This window comes from Hylaeus anthracinus, unplaced genomic scaffold, assembly GCF_026225885.1.
Source record: "Hylaeus anthracinus isolate JK02 unplaced genomic scaffold, UHH_iyHylAnth1.0_haploid 18267, whole genome shotgun sequence".
Taxonomy (NCBI): domain Eukaryota; kingdom Metazoa; phylum Arthropoda; class Insecta; order Hymenoptera; family Colletidae; genus Hylaeus; species Hylaeus anthracinus.
The window spans coordinates 1-21,724 of record NW_026534772.1 but is presented as its reverse complement, the minus strand read 5'-3'; the positions used below and the strand labels follow the sequence as shown (position 1 = coordinate 21,724).

The 21,724-nt window shown below is 37.4% G+C and overlaps 5 protein-coding genes across 5 annotated transcripts; 3 read left to right on the top strand and 2 right to left on the bottom strand.

Moving 5' to 3' along the window:
• Positions 1-5,090: 5,090 nt before the first annotated feature.
• On the bottom strand, positions 5,091-10,931 carry LOC128892793 (heat shock factor 2-binding protein-like). Its single transcript, XM_054153341.1, has 7 exons — positions 10,853-10,931; positions 10,438-10,652; positions 10,089-10,282; positions 9,863-9,974; positions 9,664-9,768; positions 9,325-9,590; positions 5,091-7,732 (listed from the first exon to the last, which is right to left on the bottom strand). Exons 2-7 carry the CDS (start codon positions 10,492-10,494, stop codon positions 7,411-7,413), a joined length of 1,056 nt encoding a protein of 351 aa, XP_054009316.1. The 5' UTR covers positions 10,495-10,652; positions 10,853-10,931; the 3' UTR covers positions 5,091-7,410.
• A 379-nt stretch (positions 10,932-11,310) lies between these two features.
• On the top strand, positions 11,311-14,687 carry LOC128892794 (delta(14)-sterol reductase TM7SF2-like). Its single transcript, XM_054153342.1, has 9 exons — positions 11,311-11,478; positions 11,740-11,900; positions 11,983-12,166; positions 12,244-12,524; positions 12,597-12,960; positions 13,037-13,335; positions 13,411-13,664; positions 13,732-13,856; positions 13,924-14,687. Exons 2-9 carry the CDS (start codon positions 11,751-11,753, stop codon positions 14,205-14,207), a joined length of 1,941 nt encoding a protein of 646 aa, XP_054009317.1. The 5' UTR covers positions 11,311-11,478; positions 11,740-11,750; the 3' UTR covers positions 14,208-14,687.
• Positions 14,688-14,840: 153 nt separating this feature from the next.
• On the top strand, positions 14,841-15,966 carry LOC128892798 (proteasome assembly chaperone 1-like). The gene is made up of 5 exons (XM_054153345.1): positions 14,841-15,034; positions 15,118-15,197; positions 15,269-15,432; positions 15,505-15,700; positions 15,769-15,966. Exons 1-5 carry the CDS (start codon positions 14,937-14,939, stop codon positions 15,951-15,953), a joined length of 723 nt encoding a protein of 240 aa, XP_054009320.1. The 5' UTR covers positions 14,841-14,936; the 3' UTR covers positions 15,954-15,966.
• LOC128892796 (cyclin-K-like) lies at positions 15,967-18,469 on the bottom strand. Its single transcript, XM_054153343.1, has 7 exons — positions 18,159-18,469; positions 17,727-17,952; positions 17,466-17,597; positions 17,232-17,395; positions 16,995-17,167; positions 16,754-16,903; positions 15,967-16,686 (listed from the first exon to the last, which is right to left on the bottom strand). Exons 2-7 carry the CDS (start codon positions 17,943-17,945, stop codon positions 16,289-16,291), a joined length of 1,236 nt encoding a protein of 411 aa, XP_054009318.1. The 5' UTR covers positions 17,946-17,952; positions 18,159-18,469; the 3' UTR covers positions 15,967-16,288.
• Positions 18,470-19,277: 808 nt separating this feature from the next.
• Positions 19,278-21,718, top strand: LOC128892797 (ribosomal protein S6 kinase alpha-3-like; the record flags this gene model as incomplete). Its single annotated transcript, XM_054153344.1, has 9 exons — positions 19,278-19,673; positions 19,781-19,978; positions 20,261-20,342; positions 20,512-20,672; positions 20,746-20,852; positions 20,927-21,104; positions 21,180-21,345; positions 21,426-21,581; positions 21,665-21,718. Coding segments are annotated over exons 1-9 (1,231 nt in total), but the record flags the coding sequence as incomplete, so codon positions are not given.
• Positions 21,719-21,724: the final 6 nt, after the last annotated feature.

The window sequence follows — 21,724 nt, the reverse complement described above, 5'->3', positions numbered from 1 at the left end:
AGTGAACGAATGAGAGGGAGAAAAAGGAGATGGCGGGACTCGCGCCACCTGAGTGGACAGCGTCCAGGCTACGTGTACAAGAGACGAGCGATATGAAAATGCGCGCTGCTCAACCACCGGCTGACTTATCGCATCGCAGACGTCAAGTCCATCCGATTCCCCACTCTGTGGGAATCTCCATCTCACTCCATTTCCCCTTACCGAGTCTTCTCCGTGTTCTATCGTCTCGTTTTGCTTTATAGCCCTCCCTCTTCGTTCCACTGATATATCCCTCTCTGGACGCCTCTATCTTTCGCTCTTTTCTTTGCGAACGCGACTACCAACCGTCTTCCTTCCGCTACAGATTTCCACGAGCGGCATTAGTCACGCTGTCGCACGTATTCGAACGAACAAAGCGATCTATCGATAGGTACAAAGTTCTAGCGCGCCCTGATACACTCAAGTATGCGCCAGATATCTGGGCTACATCTATTCCCTTCCTGTCCACCATTCATCCGAGTTTCCCATCCGTCAACGATCTACCTCTCATTGACATTCGTAGTAGTAATCGTAACTTCCTAACCCTGTTCCCTTTCGCTATTATTGGTATTCTTTAGCACGAGCCTCGAGTTATGTTTATTATCGTAACTTCTTCGACCTCGTTGCTTCTTTCTTCTATAATCTACAGCTATGCAGTGATACAATTTTTAAATGGTTGTTATGGTTACGAAACAGCAAGTTCGAGAATGTTACATCTATTAGATTGTCCCAAAAGTTTCTTTCGCTTTATTAATAAGTAATACATGTAAAATAGTTTATGTTTTATGGTACATTACTGAATTGTGCACGATTCATTTTGCTCCATTACTGTTACAACATGAATATCTATGAAATTAAATTGTCTATTTATAGAAACACGAGCACAGAAAATAATTGAGTGCAACTCGCGAAAGAAACTTTCGGGACAACCTAATATAAAGAGCAACGCCTCGAGATCGAACAAATTCGCTAGGATTCGCGATCAGGAGCCATCCCTACCATTGTTCACGTTTCTTCGAGTGATCGACACAACTGTGGACACAAAACGCTGCTAACCAAACTACGCCCAATTGTATCCTATGACAATTATTTTTCTTACTAACTTTTATTCTTTAACCTTTTCCAGCTATTCAACGATCTCTCTTACCAGTGGTTCTCGTCTCGATAAGTGGCGAACCAAGAATCTCAGATATCGTACAAATACTGCGATAATGAATTAATTGGGAAGACCCGGAATGACAATTACCCCTTTTCCTAACTCTAATTAATTTCTATGCGTTCAAAACTTGTTATAAATTATTCTTTTACAGTGGGTGTAGAAAGTATTCGTACACCGATCAATTTCCAAAAAAAACTATGTAAAATTGTAATTTATTAACTTCTTTTTTTATAAACAATGACATTTTGATAGATTACAAAAAAAAATAGCTATTTATGTAAGTTGCGAAATTTACAAGAAAAAAACAATTAATCGATAGAAATGTTGAAGCAATAAGTATTCGAACAACTGTTCAAGAGTACGTTACTGGAAATTTGATGTATTTTTATTCGTACGGAGCAATAAACTAATGTGTTTACGTTACAAACTCTACTGTAAATGATTCGTCGTAAGTAGACTGCCGATCTTTATGCATTTATAGGAAATTTGAATATGCAAGAAAAGTAAAGTTCAAAGTAAAGTTGATTCAAAGTAAAATTCTTGTTATAATATTTGCAGAATAAAATAAATTCCTATTTACGTTCAATTTTTATAGGCACGTTGGCGAAAATTTTATTTTGCATAAAGATCCGCAGTCTAGTCATAAGAAACGTACAAATACTTATTGCTTCTATACTTTTACCCATTTTTCGCATTTTTTTGTTAATTCCACAAATTATATCAACTAGTAAATGTTGTTTGGACTATGTCTATCTTAGAGACTTCCGAGAATATGTCAAATACCATTGATTACACAAGAAAGAAATTAAGAAACTACAATGTCGCAGAAAAGTATTTTGGGAAATTGATCGGTGTACGAATACATTCTACACCCGCTGTAGATGTCTGGAGCGTGCCTATCTCTCCAGCTACTCGGTATATGATCGAGAGCGTTTCGTCACGGGAGTTCTAGAGCAGATGCGCGAATATGTGTGTTTTCCGACGAAAATAGAGCGCCAAATCGTAGCCTTGGTTACTCCTACTTCACGACGTAGAATTCTAGAACTTCCAATGACTCCTCAAAGGCAAATCCTCATCGGTAACCATCGATGAATGAATCGAAGAACGTTTGTGTGTGGGATAAACTCTGTCCAAATGGTCCATCCTACCCCACTGCTCTGCACAGAATCATTTAAAGGGGTCCCATACCATTTATCACAGCGCGTATATGTGGTAGAATGGCTTTAGGGGCTACGGTCTAGGCTAGCTAGAAGGCCTACGAAGATTAACTCGAAGCAATTCGATGAATTCGGCCAGCAACCATGAAACACTACAAGCTTCTGATATCTACACCCTTGTAGTAAACAGCGGATTAACTACTTCGCTATCTAACGTTGAAGTAGCATCGGCGATCTACTTGTATCAATTCAATAATAATTAAGGCGACTGGAGAGAAAAGTTTTTCAGAGACAAAACATCCGAACAATTTTGCTCTCGTGATAAACGATGCTCTCGAGAATGTGATTTTCCGATGCGAAGAAATTTATTTCGAAGAAATCGTGCGAGACAAATGTATCCCTGGAGAGTAGGAGAGTCTAGGGATAGTTTAGGCACGGGGGCACCTTTAAAATTACTATAGCGACGTGGCTGGGGCAACTGATCGTTCATTTTCCGTCTATTTTCACTCGAACGATTTTCACTATGTAGCGTCGCGTAACTATTTTTCTTAATTATTCTAACTCCTCTAAAGTGTTCCAATTTTCTTTTACAGTAAATTTTTAAGCTAATTGGATTGTTCTTAACTCAAACGATTTTCACTATGATGCGTTGTATAACTATTTTGCTTAATTATTCTAATTTCTCTAAAGTGTTCTAATTTTCTTTCACAATAAATTTGTAAGCTAATTGGATCGTTCTTTATCATTTTTTCTCGATTGTTCGAGCTACAGTGATATGGCGTTCATCGGGATTTGGCATTAAAACTTATTCAGATTATAATCGTAGTGTGTTCGATATAACCCTATCCATGGAAGTGGGGGGATGGGTGATGTGGACCATATGCAACTCTAGTAGATTACCTATAGAATCGTCTAAAAATTGCGAATTAAAAAGTACTATACATATACAAGTACCAAACCACCCCTATAGTTCCTTGTAACCCCACCTATGCAGGGGTGAGTTGATACAACCTTCCCTTATCTTACACTAATAATACAAAATTCCAAGTTTCTCGATGCTCAAACCAACAAATTACACAACCTGAGAGTACCTAATTTATCCTCACCGAGCCTTCACAGCATCCCTTAAAGATTCTAATTCAAAAACTCGCCAAACCATCCCCGTGAGATCCGCCCATGCTCCTCAAAGGCCAAGTGATCCAGTTCAACGATAAAAGCTGGTAAAAAAGCGACTTATAAGAGAAACTCACGATATTATTGGCCGTAGTTTTGGGGTGTATTTGCAGGCCATCGTCGTCACCGATCTGCTCCCCGATCTGCTCGCGGCTGTTGGCGGGGCCCATGTCGGCGCCGCGGCGCCTACCCGGAAGTCACTGTCTTAAACCGGTCTAGACACCCACAGCCACCGATCCCGGTTGTCCAGCGTCCCCGGGGACGAGGAACTACGCGAGATCGCCGCGATGACACCACCTTCGGGGGGTCCGGTGCGCCCCGCTCCTCTACACACCCTCCATCGGCGTTTTATGATATCCTGGAAGTCGCAGCTGCTCGACGACAGCTCCTTCCGGGCGTTTCGCGACGTCCCTCAGTCCATTGGTGTTCCACCTCGACCACTGGTGATCCCGAACGATCCACCCCCGTAGTCCTGAGGACGCTTACGTCGAGCCGCGTTCAAACGTCGGTCATACGGTCCGTAGATTATTTGTTTCCACCCCCGAGATACGTTCGAAACTTAAATAGCCATCGATAAGGTGACGTTACGGTGTCACCTTACACGGACACTAATTTCTAAACGTTCGACAACCTCTCGACAACGACGACCAGGGGTATTCCTTCGCTCGCACAGGGACGAGTCCAAACGAATTCGATCCCGATTCGCGCCTCGAACAGCTCGAACGAGGAACCGACGCGATTTTTATCGAAACCCCCCCTCGCGATTTACTCGGATGGCTTTCCACGGTACCGTTCGCGGAAAGTAGACGTGTACGAAAATCCTTGTCGAAGTAGAATTTTCTCGCAGACGATCCCGCCGCGGGTGGGTAGCGCCGCGGCGCCCCGGGATCAATAAAACGACCGCCCGGCCGTCGCCTTCCCTAGGTCCTGCCTGCCTGCCTGCCGTGATCTCCCGTTTGCGCGACGCCGGACGTCGCGACGCGTGCCCCCCTCCCCGCCGCTCGCTCCTCCTGCCCCCACTCGTTCCCGTTACGTACGGACGCCGACGACGAGCGCCACGGCGCCGGCGCGATCTCTCGTCGCGCACGCCCCCACGCGATCCGTACCCACGAGTCTGCGCAGGTCGATTATCGACGCGATAGCTCGCGTCGGTATTACCATGCGTCTATACTTTGCGGGAAGGGGGAACCTTTTGGCATTTGGAAGGACGCGAAGCTCGCTGATTGCCTTGTAAAGAATTCTTCGTGGATTCGTTGGGCAAATTTTTTGGACATAGACACCATGGAACGTAGAATATTGAATTTAACGATGTCAGTTCGAGAAAAAGAGTCCTTTTTGGAAAACCGTTGTGTTTTTTGATTTTTTGAATGTTGGTTCATTACATTCATTTAATTCTTTCGTTATGTTACTTTGCATTTGCTTAGAGACCCCTCTGCATCATTCTTTGGCGTTCCCATTAGTACGAGGCCCACTGGTCCCCCCTGTAGCTCGGGTACCTCGGGATTGCTAAACCCGTACTGTTGCTACATTGTACAATTTAAACGTAGCTACAGCCCCTGAGGGATGATGTAGGGTTTATTATAGTTTGTCGAAAAACTCAACGTTTGAGCGTATAACTTAAGGGTATCCTATGACAAAACATACACGTTTATATGCAAGTAGTAATTATACATACGTATACATACATATACATATATTTATGTATACTTATACATATATAGAAACTAACTAACTATGGAAAATTTGTTCTCGGAACGGGTCGATTTCAATTGGGCCGCTCGAAATGGCCATCAAATGAAAGACACCATAGAAAGCTTCAAATTCAAAGCGATAACTCGTCAAATATTTTCCTATTCATTTTATTTTGCAAAACCCACCTGAGCTCCAACCAGTCTAATCCGCGAGATAAAGAAACATTTTTTTTCCATATCTTCTGTGCATACAAAACAATATGTATTTGCTCAGCGAACCGAAAGATTACGGCCTTATCGGTTTATCTTGGTCAAACGCCGTGTAAAGGCGATCAGGATTCTGGTTTGTTTGAATGCGAAATTAACTTCTTTCTTGATCGTACTAATTGCACCTGCATGGTCTTTCGTTTTTAAGAAATATCCTAATTGTATGTACGTTCTTCCTACCACGGTAATTAAGTCACGGTATATCTGATTATAACTTTTATCACGTAACGAGACTAAACTTGATGTAATCGACACGTGTCGACACATCAATCGCGCGTATTGACAAGTAACTAATCGTTTGAAAACATTTCTTAGAAGGGTTTTATACAAAGTATCAGTATCAAACGTATCAAAACACGTCTCTGTGCTTGGATTACCAAGCTGTTTAAATGTACGCTCTTCGATACAAGAAAATAAAAACCTGGTTAAGTCGTTGCTTGTAATTACTAACAAAACTATTCCGATACGCTATCGTAGCTAAACTTGTAGTCATTGATTATCAAAGAATATCCAGTGTACTCGTTTCCTACTCTCCCAGGTACGGTAACCCTGACTATAGCGTTTGCATTCGATTTTACTAGCTTCATCGTGCCTATAGAACCGGGTCAAACTTATAACCTTTCGCTGTACCCCAATGAACGTTCGACACGAAAAGAAGACATTGTCTACATTCCACCAGGAATAAAAAGAATTGATCACCATTTTGGCATTTAACGTGGTGCATTCGCCTGGACCTGCAACCTGGCGCATATGCATCGATCTCGATGGGATCGATTCAACCCACCGGGTTAAGAAGTTGCAGGCGTTACGCTACCTTTTCAACGGTTCCCCAGCTGTAATCTCATGCGCTGGTAATTGCCGGTTTATCGAGACGGGAGATCGCTGGAAACTGCCAAGTACACGTTCGTAACGTTGCGCACGTGTAAATGTTTTCGCCGGGGTTGCGACTCGGAAACGAGTTACCGCAGCGTTGTTGTGGCGTTGCCGCAACCTTCGAACCCGAAGGCCACCGATGCACATTGAAATTTAGAGTAACGCGTCGAGCGTTTCTCTATCGATGCGTTTCTCGTGCCAATGTCGACTTTCCGTCGCAACGGTTCATCCAACGAACAAAGAAAACGTAACTACAAAATCAATGTTTAAAATAAATATAAATGTACACGTGTTGGACGCACGTGTTTTCTTCGAGTAGCATTGTACAAACTAAAGAATACACAATTTCATCGAACGTATAATGATTTCAGTTAAGCTTGAGTAAATTTAGACACGACTGTGCTTAAATACGCGAAAGATATCGATAAAAAATGTTTTAGCGCTGGTTCACGGCTAGCTGCACAATAACAGTACGCGTAATCGATTTGGCCCGTTCCACACGCTGTCCCACGCAATTGCTTTTATTTCATAGCTACATAAGGCAGATCGATATTCGACAGTTCTCGGACCTGTCACGAACATGTTCCAAGGATACACTGATGCTTGACATGGCCGCAATTACAGTCGGAACGTAACGTGTTGCTTCAGACGAAAACATCGTATAAAGTGTGTTTCTACGATTGTAAATAATCGGCGTCGTTTTGTTGAAAACGCAAATGAATCGATGACATTTGTGGAATCCCGTCGACGACGTTAAGCTTACGTAATAAGGGAGAGTTGTCGTACCTGTTCAATTTCTTTGTTATTCTAGCGGACACAATCTAACTGTAAATGTGTGAAATCGTCGACTAATGAAAAGTATAAGATGGAAAAAATTACTGATGATGAATTTCCATTTTAGTATAACCATTCTAAACGCGTGACCTTTACGAGCTTATATGTATACAAATGTGTCGATACACTTTTATACGAGTAGATTCATCCTAGAATATTTTACATAGAAAAATAAATAGATTCTGCCAACTCTTCCCTAGATTAAAATCTACACATAACTCTGATTGGCAAATGTTATTTAATTGGAGGTTACGAATTTCTTCGCGTCTCTCAAGTGTTTTACAATCTGCTTGGCGATGGCGCTCATCTCGTTTTTGTTCGATGTTGCAGTGTCCTCTATTTTGTTTATTGGTAGAGTAGAAAGCAGATCGTGGATGTATTTCGGATTGCTAATACCATATGTAATCGAGTGGAGAACCTGCAGGCAGAGCAATTGTATTTCGTCCGGTAGCGAATTGTTTTTCAAATAGTAGCTCAATACGTCTCCTACTCGTGACTCGAACAGATGCTGCAAACCGGTTTCATTCATACTGACGTTATACAATGTCATGAGCATCAATCTGCAAACAAAAATCCGTCGCGATTAGAAACGAAAGAAAATCAATAACGCTGTCAAAGTGGAAGTTATTGGCCGCTCAAGGTCATTTAGTTATCATCCCCACCATGTCTATTCTATCACTCTACTTTCTGTTCCCTGGTGCCTTCCTCCTCCCCCTTCGCCAACTTTAAGCTTTGGAACCAGATACATCAACAAATCCTTTCTGCAATCTAACCTCTTTAAGTCGAGATGCTATTCACTTTTCTTTGTAAGTTCTCGATGACTTAAAACATAAACAAAAGTGAACTCGAAGCTAGGTATACAGCTACTTGACGTCAACAACTCGAATTTATGTAAATTGACCTCTTCAACTCGAAACACGATCTAGACATCAATCGACTGTAATTTGATTCCGTTTCGTTTACATTGTATTGCCTTGTGCTACATGGCGTTGCCTTATGTTGCATTGATAATGCCATCGATTTTCAAAAGTACAACGCGTTAGAGTTAATCGATTAACACGTCGACTGCCACACTAATACTCTTAAAAATTTCTACTGCGATTAAATTTTATTTACTGACTATTGGAGACTACATAATCAAACATTTATTGTGGTATTTATTTTTGTAACTTCATCGAAATTCAAATATTTCATATAAATTCATTTTCTTTGATATTTAACTTTCAAAATTAATTTGTTTATTTCTTCAGTAAACAGCACTGTCACTTATATATGGATGACACGGCGGTCAACGTGTTAAACAAATCATCGACAACGATTAAAAACGTTAGTCGAATACATTAAATGAATTCTTTGGTTTAGGCATATTTTCACATAGATAACGAATAACAAATAACGTTTTATCTAAATCTGAATCGTTATCTTCCTCCAAATACGCCCAATTCTGCTGGACAATGCAATCAAGTTATTTGACGAACTCTCGAAAGTACAATCTAATTAGTTTCCCAACTTTCAAGATACATCTTGAAATTCTCAATGTTTTCGACTCGACACTGCAGAATACCATAAATGTGATAAATTGCTGACGATTACTTTAACCATCCATCATATCTGATTTACGATTACGTAATTTAATCGCCAATCGTCGCGAGTGATTAACAGTTAATTCGATCGTCAATCGTCGCGGGGGATTAACCATTATTCGTTTTAATCGCGACCGTCAGGCATTACTTTAATTAAAATTCACCAAACGCTAACCTACAGATAGAGGTTCTCTATCTTTCAAACAGAGAAAGAAGCTGACGTTAAATCGGAGTTGCTTTGCGTGATTCACACTTTGCAGTCAGGAAATTTACCTTGAGCGTTTGAAATGTATTTTGTCCAGAGAAACGAAAGGTTCCAGTAAACATAACCACGTGACTGCGACAGAATTCTCATTGGCTCACTGTGACTAACAACCAAGGGTGTATCACAGGACGCTTAATGGGTATCAAACACGAAACTTGGCAAATAGTTAAAACCCAAATAACAGGGTCCTCATTAAAATATTATCGTAGAAAAACTTTTCTAATGAATTTGAATTTATTTTGGCCACTTCCGTCCCGTTGAACAAAGTATAATAAATGTGTAAAATAGTATGCAGCAAGCTCACCTTTGCAAAGAAAGGGAACCCTGCGAAAGAGGCAGAGTGGGCATGAGCTTCACCATCTTCTCCACGAAGTCTCTGCCGTTAGGATCGGTAATTAAAAATTCACGCCCCTCTGGACTCGCAGATATATTCGACACGATGCCCAATAGCCCAATTATGAACTGGTATTCTACGTTACTGGTGGGGGGGAAAGCGTTCCGATAAGTATTTATAAATGCAACGAAACTTCCGTCCGTTATCGATAAAAATTCACCAATGTTGTGCTGAAACTGCAATGGAACAATTACAAAAGGAACAAAATCTTAACTACGCATAATATGATCTTTAAAAAATCATACACACCGAGGAAAGCCATACATCGACGATTTCGCGAAATCTGGAAGCACGCCAAGTCAGGTTTCCCAAAACTGCTCCCAAACTTGTGCAGTACGTGCTCTGATTTAGTATCTAAAAAAAGAAAAAAAGAAATGAATTTATTGATTAACCAACCAACGACAATGTAAATTTAAAAAAGTTAGCTAGTTATAAATTGTCAAATTACTTGTTCTCTTAGGTACTCTATCTCATCTTGGGCTTTTTTATTCCCCTCTATTTGTTGCTGCAATTGCGTACGCAATCTCTCGCATTCCTGTTCCAGGCCAGATATTTTCTTCCTTTCCTCTGCGCATAACGAAAGGAAAATTTATTTCTCAAAACTAAACGATTGCTACATTTTTTCAAAGTGAAATTAATTGACGAAACGCCATCTGGTAACCTGGATGGCGTACGTGCCTTCTTTGTTCGTTTCGTCGGTAAACGACTTCGGAAACGAACTGATGAGATGCTGCGTCTTCTGTTCGTTTTCCATGGTTAATTTTTCCAGATCGAACTCTAATCCAGAGTCGATCAGCGCTTGAGGGACATCTTTGATAAAGTTGTGAATATTGTTCTTCACGGTAGTCAAGGTGGTCTCCACGGAAATCTAAAAAAAGAATTTTAGCGCGTTAGCATTGCGCGGAAATGAATTTCCTTTTGGAGTTATTTCCGGTTGCATATTCATGACGTGATAACCACAGCGCGCGGAATTGATAATGTTAGTTTAATGTTAACACGTCGCGATAGATGTCATGCACTTACTAAAAATTGTTCCTCATCTTTCAAATTTGCTTGATCGGCAAGCGCGTTCGTGTCCATCTTTACTCGATTGAATTTTACATGTAAATAATTACTCTCTAGGATTATGGGATTGCAATGAAAATACTGGTGCGATGATGGCCCTTTCGAAACTTCACGTTGTATTGTGTTAACTATCGTTCACTTTTGGTGATTTTACGGAATTGTAGATCAAAGTGCTAGAATTTCAAAATCTCTAGATATGGAGGCTTCTCATAGCAAATAATTTATCGCATAAAACGTTGGAAACACGCACTCATGTACAATGAACATATATTTTGCAAAGTCATTTATCAAAAAGTCCATTTACTATTTTTACAAGATAATTACATATTTTAGAAGATAAAAGAAAATGAATTGAAATTGAAGTCACTTTTACCTTGTCAAACGTTGAATAAAAACTAATTCTCTGTCGTGTAAACGTGCCCAAATCGGGACCCAAATTGGCGGGAGAATATACCAGTGAGGGATCAAGACGTACGAGGGCCTGGAGCCCATTCCTTTGAGAATCTCTGACTTTTCTGAAATAAAATATTGTATTAATGAAATCGAACTAAGAATTATAATAGAAATTAGAAATATTAAAAATGTAGGGGCCTCAAAGTAAAGCTTCTTAAGCCAAATGGCAAATTCATCCATACCACTATCTTTTTTCATAAAATGCAGCCCCCTGTTGTTATTATGCATTTGTCTCAAAGATGTTCTATTTTACAAGCGTAATGAATAGTTTTGAAAGTATCTATTACTCCAAATTTGATATTTATTCCAATTTATTTATATCGAATAATACAGATAAATTCAAACATCGTTTCCTTGTAAATGCATCGTAACGCGTCAATTATCTAGCGTGGGCTGCATTTTATGCATCTCCGAACACCGTGGCGTCTTCCATGTTATGATGCAAAAAAAAGCGTTAATTATAACCTCACGATTAGAAGCTGTCTTATTTTTAAACCAGCCAGAATCTCATTACAAGATATTGCTACTGACTGTGTAAAACGACGGGTAAGTTGTACAAATATGTCGTTTAATAATACCATACGTTAGAGTTTAATTCATGATTCCTCTTGTACATGACGGTATTGCAGTGAAAGAATTCCATACAATATTGAATCTATTCTTCGACGTGAATTTGATAACAGTGCTATATAACTCTTTTATGAATGAAACACATTTTGCATACACAGTGAAAAGTTCTTTGAATATTTGATGCATTTACCTGTTTTGTTACATAATTATATTTTAAAGGTTAGTATCGATTTGCAGGTATAATAAAAATGAAGTTTTCCGAAGGAGATGTTGTACTTGCTAAACATCCAGCCACAGCTGAGTATCACGTAGGAAAAATATTAAGCGTGAGGGGCGAACAATACAAAGTCCAGTTCGAAGCAGGCAATGAACATAGTGTTCATTCCAACGACATTAGAGTATTCTTTTTTACTGTTTTTAATGTTTAATTCTAAAGTATGCACTGCAGGTGCTTGATTTTGGAATAATTTAAAATTCTAGGTGAGCAGGCCATCTCGGAGTGTGACAAGATCTAGAAGTAAGGGCAGAATGAGTCCCTCTCGATATTCTCCCAGCAGAAAATCGCCGAGCAGACGTTCACCTGGAAGACCTGCGTCATCTGTGAATAGAAAACTAAGGGGCAGACTTGCAAAAGTTACCATACCACGAGTAGAAGTTAAGAATGGTAAATATACAGTTTATAAGTAATAGCATATTGTATTGAATTATACCATTAAGTAATGCAACTGTTACCATGTGTAGATGTACCCAATGATGAAAATATTGTTAGCAAAAAAAGTATAAATGACAATGACAGTCCTATGGAAACGCTCCCTCTACAGTTTCGATTAAACGAACTTGGAGTTACGCGTAGATCGATGAGATTGTACTCTGCTACACTGAAACCTGAACCAGACCATAAAACGATTACATTGACGAGAAATATTAACAGAGCTGCCTCGCTTCCTTTGGAAAGGAAGAGTCAAGTGCTTGACTTTATTTATGACACGAAAGAAAGAGGTCACTCAGTGCAAAGAGATCAAGTAAGGTTTTCTCTATACAGTATTTATTATAAATTGAATTTGTAATTTGTGTTTATTAGTACTTTGTTTCAGACTCTGTTAAAACGACTGAATTACGAAGAAGATGTGAAATTAGATTCACAAGTAATAGAAAAGCGCGAAAAAGAAATAAAAATGATCCGCGAACCACAAGAATGGGGAGGATGGTTTGGCACTCTTATTCTTATATTCTTGACACCCATGATTACGATATTACCACAACTGATGTGTACAACAGATCAGTGTAAATTTGAGTATCCTGATATACCCACAGATTTAAATTCTTACATAAATTTAAAAGCTTTTGTTACATACTTGGGATTCTTTTTATTCGTGACTATCGTTTCGATCACTCCAATCGGAAAAAAAGTTGATGGACCACAAAGTAGAATTGGAAGATTGCAATATCGCTTAAATGGTAATTCTCCATAGTTTTCGAATTTTTAGCTATTTCGAAGAACGTTTAAGCGAAATTGTAACTTATTCTTTTCCAGGATTTTTGTGTGCTCTTTTATCGTTAATTATATTTATCACTTGTATATATAAAGAATTCGAAGTCGGCGATTTTATTATAGAAAATTATATACAATTTTCGATCAGCGGTTGGATACTCGGTGTAGTCTTGTCATTATTGTTATTTATAAAGGGAAGTAAAGCCCCAGTAGCAAATCTCAATATATATGGATCTACAAACAGTGTGATCTACAATTTTTGGCAAGGAAGGGAAATAAATCCACGAATCGGTCCATTGGATATTAAAATGAACTTTTTCCGCACAGCCATGATAGCTATGGTAATACCTTTACCAAAAATGTTTACACTTACAAAAGCATAAAGTATACCTCGTATGTCTACATTAAAATTTCAGATTATCATAAACTTGGCTATCGTCACGAAAGCAATCGAAGAAGCCGAAAATTATAGTATAGAACACCTCAACATGAGTGTCCTACTAGTTGCCTCCTTACAAATAATTTATTCAATGGACGCACTTTTCTTTGAGTCTACAATTTTGACGACTTTCGAAGTAATGTACGAGGGAACTGGTTATATGTTGTGTACGGGTTACATGCTATATCCATTTTTACCCACTCTTACGACTAAATACATGCTCTATCACAAGTAAGTGGGAAGGGATAAATAAAAATATCAGAAGAAACACCAACGAAACTAAATATTTCCTTTTTAGGGAACAATTCAACTATTGGCTTGCACTTCCTGCAATCGGTTTTATAATTGGTTATTTATTGTACAGGATTAGTAATTCACAGAAAAATGAATTCAGAAAGAACCCCTTGTCACAGTCATTGCCTCGTAAGTAATTAAACCATACTTTTAGACTAATACGTGTTTTGAAATACTTATTTAGATTATGTTACAGATCTTGACACTATTCCCACGATTCGTGGTAAGAAGCTTATAGTATCTGGATTGTGGGGTCACGTAAGGCATCCAAATTACTTGGGCGATATAATTATGTGGTGGTCGATTTCGTGTACAAGTTTGGCATGTGATATTCTGCCTTATTATTATGCAATTATGTGCACCGCATTGTTAGTACACAGAGCAATAAGGGACAATGAACGTTGTAAAATGCGTTACGGTTTAGCTTGGGAACAGTACATCTCACGTGTTAAGTACATGATTTTATATCGTATATTTTAGACCAATGTACACACAATATATGTAAGGTATTGTTAGATACCAAATTGTGTCGCAAAGTTGTACCTTTAAATCATCTGCAATGCTCATTACTTTATAGAACAATTTTAATATGTTTATGTATTAAATAATCAACGCGAGGGCCCAATAATTAAGGAGATCTGAAAACCAAAAAGAATGACAATGAAATTTAATATTAGTTTTAAGTGTACAATTTATTCACTTTTTTTTTTAATTTCTAAGATAATGAGAGAAATGCTATTTTAGAAAAAGATAAGAATTATCTATATACAAAATGTTCATATATTGGTAGGACCTACTCTAGCACTAGAAAACAAAAAATGTTCGTATGTTTATACGAATTTCTATTTTATTGTCTTCTAGTAGACATATTTCTATAAAAAAGACATTGAATAAAAATTGTTATACTTTTATACAGATATGTATAATCAACAATTGACAAATAAATAATTTTTCTAGCAATGCATAGTTGTAAAATTATACAAACAAACCAATAAATGAAGATGTATCAAACGAAGTTGTCGCTGTTTTTACCTGCTTTATGTTTATTTCAATAACGAATCATTTATCATGGAAATTTATTAAAATGATGTCCAATTTCAGCAATCTGTTGCGTTTTTGGCGCGTAATATGACAGCATGACAATGCAGTAAGAGCAGTGTTGCAAGGTTTTGTTTCACAGCAATCTTTGACAATTTCATTAATATCAAAATGGTATCCTTTTTTGGCGAAGTAGTATTCCCAGTTTCCAGAGCATTTTGGGATGGGGATGACGAAGGTGGACCAAGTGAACGTACAGGTAATCAATTGTAAGTTGTATGTTCATTTGACCTAACCTCTTCGCTGTAAACATTCAACAATTTTTGTTATCATCTCTAATATGTATCTTCAGAGAATTTTCTCTTCGATGGCTGAAAGAAAAACCAGTACGAATCGAAACGTTAATAGTGGTCGAAGGCAAAATGTTACTCGGTAATATTTGTTTACATTTGTCAGCGTCTATAATATCGATAGCGTTATAAATGTTTCTAACGAATTTATAGATTTCACGAGAGAATGTTTATGCCAAAATGCAGAAGAAGTGTGCCTTGTAGAAGATGAAAATAAAACGAAAGTGTGTATAATTTACCAGATTAACGACGAAGTATATCTGTGCATCGTATCTCCACAGTTGGACATCAAATTTTCTGGAAAACTTGTGGATAAGGCAAGTATATTTCGCTGAAGTATATTTATATAAAATATTACTACTTTACATTAACATTACTGATCTTCTTAGATGTCTGAGATCTTGACGAATTCAAACTCTACAATTTGTGTAACGTGCCACCATGTGTCACAATTCAAGTGTAAGAACATACCAGCCACACCATCTTTTCTAAGAATGTTAGCTACAAAAAGTGGAGAGAATGTTTGTAGTTTAAAAGAGCCCCTATTAGAACAGCCTAACATTGTACATGGGGTGGCAGCAGGAGGTGGGTATCCAATAATGCACATGTTTTCAGATATAATTTTAATAATAAAGTTGTATATTTCTTTTCAGTTTTGTCATATGCAGAATTCATGGAGCTACCTGCAGTTTTATACGTTTTGTACATAGATAATTTTGTATTGGACTCGGTGTCCGCGGAACCTCTTTTAAAATTATTTACAGCAATGAATTGTACACTGCGTAATGTTTCATTTGGTGGAAAAAATTTTTTTAGTAAAGGAAATCTTTATATTTAAAACTGACCATCTGTTATCTTAGAAATTTTGTTTACTTAATTAAGATAGATATTGATAATACAAAAACTCTAGACTCAAGTTCTATCATCGATAGCAAACCTTACATATATACAATATGTACAAGACTTATTTAGTATTCTTTCAATAATACTAATTTTAAAATAATGAAACTTAAATTAATATATACTATGTTGCTGATCAAGAATTTATGCCAATATGTTAAGAAAAAGAAGGCCTCACGACCAGAAAGAGTTACTTTTTTTAACATGTTGGCGTAAATTTTATGATAACACATCTGTAAAAATTACGCTCTTAGTATCATAAGTTTCCATGTGTTAAGGTTGCGGTGGATAATATGTGCGCGGTGCGGACGCTGGTGGTACTGGATTATTTGGAGCGAAGTATGACGCATTCGTAGGATAAGGATATGGTTGAAAGGGTGGTTGGGTTGTGGTAGGAGCAGGTGGTGCAGGTCTAATTGTACTTGTCGTACCAATATGGTGCATAGGTGGTGCAATATGGTTCATTGCATTCACAGGAGGGGGAGGTACGGAAACATTTGTCGGAGGAAACGCTGGTGGATAGGTGGTACTGTTAGGTGGGAAATTAGCTGGATATGTTGGGAAGTGTGGCGGTACATCCATTGGTTTTACTGTGTCTGCAGCATCAGTAGTTGGACATCCATTCGCGGAAACTGCAACTCCTTCGACCTTGACTGACTTTCCTGGTGTAACTACAATATAACAAATAAAGGGGTTTATTTTTTAATTACTACACTAACGAAGCATCACATCTCATACCGTTTGGTGTAGTAGATGCTGATGCTTCACCGGGAGGCACTGGTACAGCTCTTTCTCTACACGGTTCGTTGGATGGCGTCATAGGGGGAGAATCTGGCGGTTTTGCATTATTAGCTTGCGAATATAAATCTAATACTTGATGACATATATCTAGAAAGAAAAGAACGAGATGTGTGTACTATGAAATTTTAAGGTTTAAACTCAAAACCAATTTTAAGTACACTTTCATGGAGTTAGAAACCTTCTAGAAGATCCATAGTAACATCTTCAACGAACATGTCCCACCAACGTAAGTGTTTCTGTTGTCTTCCATTCCAGTCGACCACTTCAAATTTACTAAGTTTCCCAGCTAAATACATGAGTGCAACAGCTATAATTTCAGGTTCCCATTGCAATGACAGTGTCGTGCATAAACTGTGTGAGAAAGTAACAGACATGTAGACACTTTAAGTGTTAAGTAGTATTATATTGTTATTACCTGTCATTAACAAATGTCCAAGCCATTTGAACCATCTTTTGTAGTTTATTTTTATCACCTTTAAGACACTTTGCATACTTTAATAAGTAGCTATAAGGATGTTCTACTTGCAGATCAAATTTAATAGTTTGTAACAAAATTCTTTCTAGTGTCATCACCTCTTCCTATGTAATAGGAAGTATTGTAATAGTAACATTATTTAGTACATTAACAAACATAAATTGGAAAACCTACTTTGGGATCTTCTCCAAATGTTGTAAATTTTTGTTCAGTCAATAAAGTTTTTGCTGTTTTAATAATATCTTTACATTTCTTTGGTGTTTCTTCTACTTTACCTGCCAGGAACAAACAACAGCATGCGGTCACCTAAGTAACACCAAACACAAAAAATACATGTAAGTGACGCAACAGCTATTTGTTTGATAAAAGTTATGATAATAGATGTATATGAATATAAACTATACAATCTATTATCAAAGAATTGAAAGTACTCACATATCGTGGAAAGTTCTTAAATGAATGAAACATATAGAATCTATGGAAGTAAACAACGCCAGTAGCCATTGTATTGTAACCTAAGTCCATTTTTGTGCCTGTGTCTATTATGAAACGTGCACCCTCTTTCCTGTATCTGCACTCTGTCTCATAATCGATCCCATCCTGAATCGATGGAGTGTTTCGCAGTTCCTTCTTCTCATAATACCAGCATGGCATTTTCGTACTTGAAAAGAAATACTGACACAACTTTACATACAATGTTTATATGTTATTAATTATTTTACAGAATGAACATCTTTTCGCCACATAGAAGTTCTAATGAATATAATAATTAATAAAAAGAAAAACTGTTGTAAATAATTAGAAGAAGGAGAAGTGAATGATAGTAAAATTGAATTCGTCTGAACTTGTATAGGTTAGGATAATTACCGATGCGAACAATGTTCCCTTCTTTCACTTGCTTATTCACTTGCCTATTTTTGTATATATATCACAGAAACGGCTCAATTCAAAAAATAATTCTACAGTTTATGGTGTTAACAATTTCAAAATATTCGTTATGAATTTATCTGCAGTTAACTTTTTCACAAAAACATGCAATGATGCACTGCGTGAACATAGCTGTACTTCAATGTTCTGAATCAAACATATGATCAAACATGAACAAAATTCTTAACCATACTTTATTACAATAATTAACATCTATTTGTTATTTTTATTGCAATTTACTGTTCATTATTTCATTAAATCTATTATTTTTATTACATGTAAAATGTATCGTTAACCCTTGTGAGCAAATCACGTGGTTATTAGAGTCATCTTCTTGGTAAATGAATCATATTTCGAATAACGAGTAAGAGATAAAAAAATCTCTTATTTGTTACTCGATTAATACAAATGACGTTTGAATTATGGAATATTTTACATTTATTTGATAATATCCAACTATTTTAGTCGAACAAACATAATAAACATAATCCTGATTTACAATCAAGATTTACTACATTTAGTACATGACATTACTTATCTGTAAATATGTTTACATTCGAAGATAAGTTTGTAGCCTATATCGATACCTTATCAATTAGTCATTTAATCCTACATTAATCAAAATCTAGTTCAGGTTTTCTCTGAAAAGAGACCTGTTCTGAATTTCTGAAAGTCGTTGTATATCTGAAAAGGAGTGTATAGCATCGCGTAAAATTGATCACTTGGACATTTAGTTTATGCGTGTCTCGTTACGAGTACAGTAGTTAGTCAGTCGCCCGAGTATTTAATTCGAAGTACAATCAAGTACAATGTTTACTAAAGGACTTGCAAAAATCGTTTCTCCAAATTAAGTGTCATTATTTCGGATTCTTGCTAACAGAAAATACCGTAAGAAAAACTTAAAATAATCATAACTGTTCTCGAACAGTTTCAAATATATTAATTAATTTCGCGACATGTATCTGTGATTCATATCTCAGCAACTCGATGGTTTACTTTTTTTCCCCCATTGTTGATTGTTGACAGTTCAATCAATAACGTATATGTAAAGGTGACTTCTTAGCTTAATTACTGAACAAAACGACTTTGATATAACGCGATTCCTATTCATGATACGTATATACACTTTGCTTATCGTAATATCGTGCTTTATATAGATATTCCATCAAATATACGTGTGTTTTAATTATATTCTTCGTCGTTTTCTACGAAGTTTATTGAAAAGCAGCCATTTCGCTTGGTTTTAAAGCAGGTGCTTCCGGTGTTCCGTGTCCACATTATCCGTGGTCTCGGTTGTGTAAATTAAACGCAACTAAATGTTAATTTATGACGACCGCGCACGCGGGAATATTCTACGACAACGTCTACAGTTTCGCGAACAATAACGCGACATCAAGTATAATGCCGTTGGCGACTCTAACAGTCCCTTGGTCCGAGCAACATGTAAACGAGAAGGTAATGTTTACATGTCAAAACAACTGCCTGGTTTTTAAATGATTCCCATTCATGAAAGTTAAATTACAATTGAAAGTTGGAATACTACAATATACTTCCTTCTTTAGCAATCTGTAGAGATTCTTCCAGCAGAGGCTCAAGAGGAAGCGATGATCACCCAGGGAAACGTGGTTGAACCACGTTCTAATGGGTGCTCTGAGTCCCATGAGATTGAACTACGTGAGGTAGTACGAGATGGTCATGAGAAAGCAGACCCATCTCAATTTGAGCTTCTCAAAGTTCTCGGTCAAGGTTCTTTTGGAAAGGTAGTTAAGTTTGTTACGTGTTGATACATAGAGGATGGGAAGCCTGATTGAGTAACTAGATACCATGGATAGAGACACCAACTGCAACACTTTCAGAAGATTAAATTGCAACATTTTTCTAAAGGAATATATATGGCTGCCATCCTTGATGTATTAAGCCTTCCAATATGGAATGGTTAGACGCTAGATCAGTCACAGCAACCAGAACCCATATTGAAAGGGTTAAGAAGGAATTAACACGAATCTAGGTGCAGTTTTTACAAATAAAATTCTTGGGTTTAGGTATTCTTAGTGAGGAAAGTTGTCGGTAAAGATAGCGGGACACTTTATGCCATGAAAGTTTTGAAAAAGGCAACATTGAAAGGTGTTTATTGAGTTAAATGTCTGAGAGTAGCTCTGAAATGTTTAAATCAACAACAAATATCTAAACAGTTTAAGTATAAAATGTGAAGATTATTTTCAGAGCTATTCTCTTCTTACAAATTGCTTTTCTCTTTTGTTTAAAGTGATCTAATGTTCCAATGTTACCTTAGTTCGGGACAGAGTTAGGACAAAGATGGAAAGGAACATACTAGTGGATGTTGAGCATCCATTCATAGTTCGACTACATTATGCATTCCAAACAGAAGGCAAACTTTATTTAATTTTAGATTTCTTAAGAGGTGGTGACCTGTTTTCAAGATTAGCTAAAGAGGTACGTTTTAATCATTGAAATTGATCTATTATGTTAATTGTTATTGCACAAACATTTATCTTTATCATTATAGGTAATGTTTACAGAGGATGATGTAAAGTTTTATCTAGCCGAACTTGCTCTTGCACTGGATCATATACATAAACTTGGAATTATTTATAGAGATCTCAAACCAGAAAAGTTTGTATTTAATTATTTATCAATAAGCATCAGTAAACTATGCAGATTTGATGTTTTTCTTTTGTTTAAAATAGTATTCTACTGGACACAGAAGGCCATATATCTTTAACTGACTTTGGTCTGAGCAAGCAACCGTTAGACGATTGTAAGGCGTATTCATTTTGCGGTACGGTAGAGTATATGGCGCCTGAAATAGTTAATCGAAAAGGGCATTCGTTTGCTGCTGACTGGTGGAGTTTTGGTGTTCTTATGGTTAGTCGTACCGCGAAGAAACACATTCTAACTCCAATCTTTATGATTTGCGAAGCATAAACTTTCAATTTTCAGTTTGAAATGTTGACTGGAGCTCTGCCATTTCAAGGTGCTAATCGTAAGGAAACAATGACGCAAATATTAAAGGCAAAACTTAGTATGCCTCTTAACATTTCACCGGAAGCACAGGCGCTTCTCAGAGTACTATTTAAGAGAAATCCCGCAAACAGACTTGGATCTGGTAATCACTCACGCTCATCTTTAAAGATGGGTTGTTTCCTTATAAGTTAATTAGTTATATTTGTTTTATCGTCACTTTAGGCGGAGTGGAAGAAATCAAAAACCACGTGTTCTTTGCGACAATCGATTGGCATGCTCTTTACAAAAAAGAGATAAAGCCTCCCTTCAAACCAGCCGTTAGTCAAGAAGATGATGCATTTTATTTTGATAGTGAATTTACATGTAAAACGCCTAAAGGTAACATTGGTGAATAGTCTTTCTAACACTTCTTGCTATTCGTTAAGGAAATACACCGATCTCAACGTTATAAAATACTTTAGATTCTCCCGGGGTACCACCAAGCGCTAACGCTCACGAATTGTTTCGTGGGTTTAGCTTCG

What these genes read in the sequence shown, in the direction of transcription:
- LOC128892793 (XM_054153341.1), bottom strand. Translation starts at nt 10,494, where the DNA reads ATGGACACGAACGCGCTTGCCGATCAAGCAAATTTGAAAGATGAGGAA. An exon ending in AAGATGAGGAACAATTTTTA is followed by an intron (nt 10,283 to 10,437) that starts GTAAGTGCATGA and finishes TTCTTTTTTTAG; the next exon opens with ATTTCCGTGGAGACCACCTT. An exon ending in GGTTCCCTTTCTTTGCAAAG is followed by an intron (nt 7,733 to 9,324) that starts GTGAGCTTGCTG and finishes TTTTGTTTGCAG; the next exon opens with ATTGATGCTCATGACATTGT.
- LOC128892794 (XM_054153342.1), top strand. Translation starts at nt 11,751, where the DNA reads ATGAAGTTTTCCGAAGGAGATGTTGTACTTGCTAAACATCCAGCCACA. An exon ending in GCACAGCCATGATAGCTATG is followed by an intron (nt 13,336 to 13,410) that starts GTAATACCTTTA and finishes TTAAAATTTCAG; the next exon opens with ATTATCATAAACTTGGCTAT. An exon ending in AAATACATGCTCTATCACAA is followed by an intron (nt 13,665 to 13,731) that starts GTAAGTGGGAAG and finishes TTTCCTTTTTAG; the next exon opens with GGAACAATTCAACTATTGGC.
- LOC128892798 (XM_054153345.1), top strand. Translation starts at nt 14,937, where the DNA reads ATGGTATCCTTTTTTGGCGAAGTAGTATTCCCAGTTTCCAGAGCATTT. An exon ending in GAACGTACAGGTAATCAATT is followed by an intron (nt 15,035 to 15,117) that starts GTAAGTTGTATG and finishes ATGTATCTTCAG; the next exon opens with AGAATTTTCTCTTCGATGGC. An exon ending in CTGGAAAACTTGTGGATAAG is followed by an intron (nt 15,433 to 15,504) that starts GCAAGTATATTT and finishes TGATCTTCTTAG; the next exon opens with ATGTCTGAGATCTTGACGAA.
- LOC128892796 (XM_054153343.1), bottom strand. Translation starts at nt 17,945, where the DNA reads ATGCCATGCTGGTATTATGAGAAGAAGGAACTGCGAAACACTCCATCG. An exon ending in TTAAGAACTTTCCACGATAT is followed by an intron (nt 17,598 to 17,726) that starts GTGAGTACTTTC and finishes GGTGTTACTTAG; the next exon opens with GTGACCGCATGCTGTTGTTT. An exon ending in CATTTGGAGAAGATCCCAAA is followed by an intron (nt 17,396 to 17,465) that starts GTAGGTTTTCCA and finishes CCTATTACATAG; the next exon opens with GAAGAGGTGATGACACTAGA.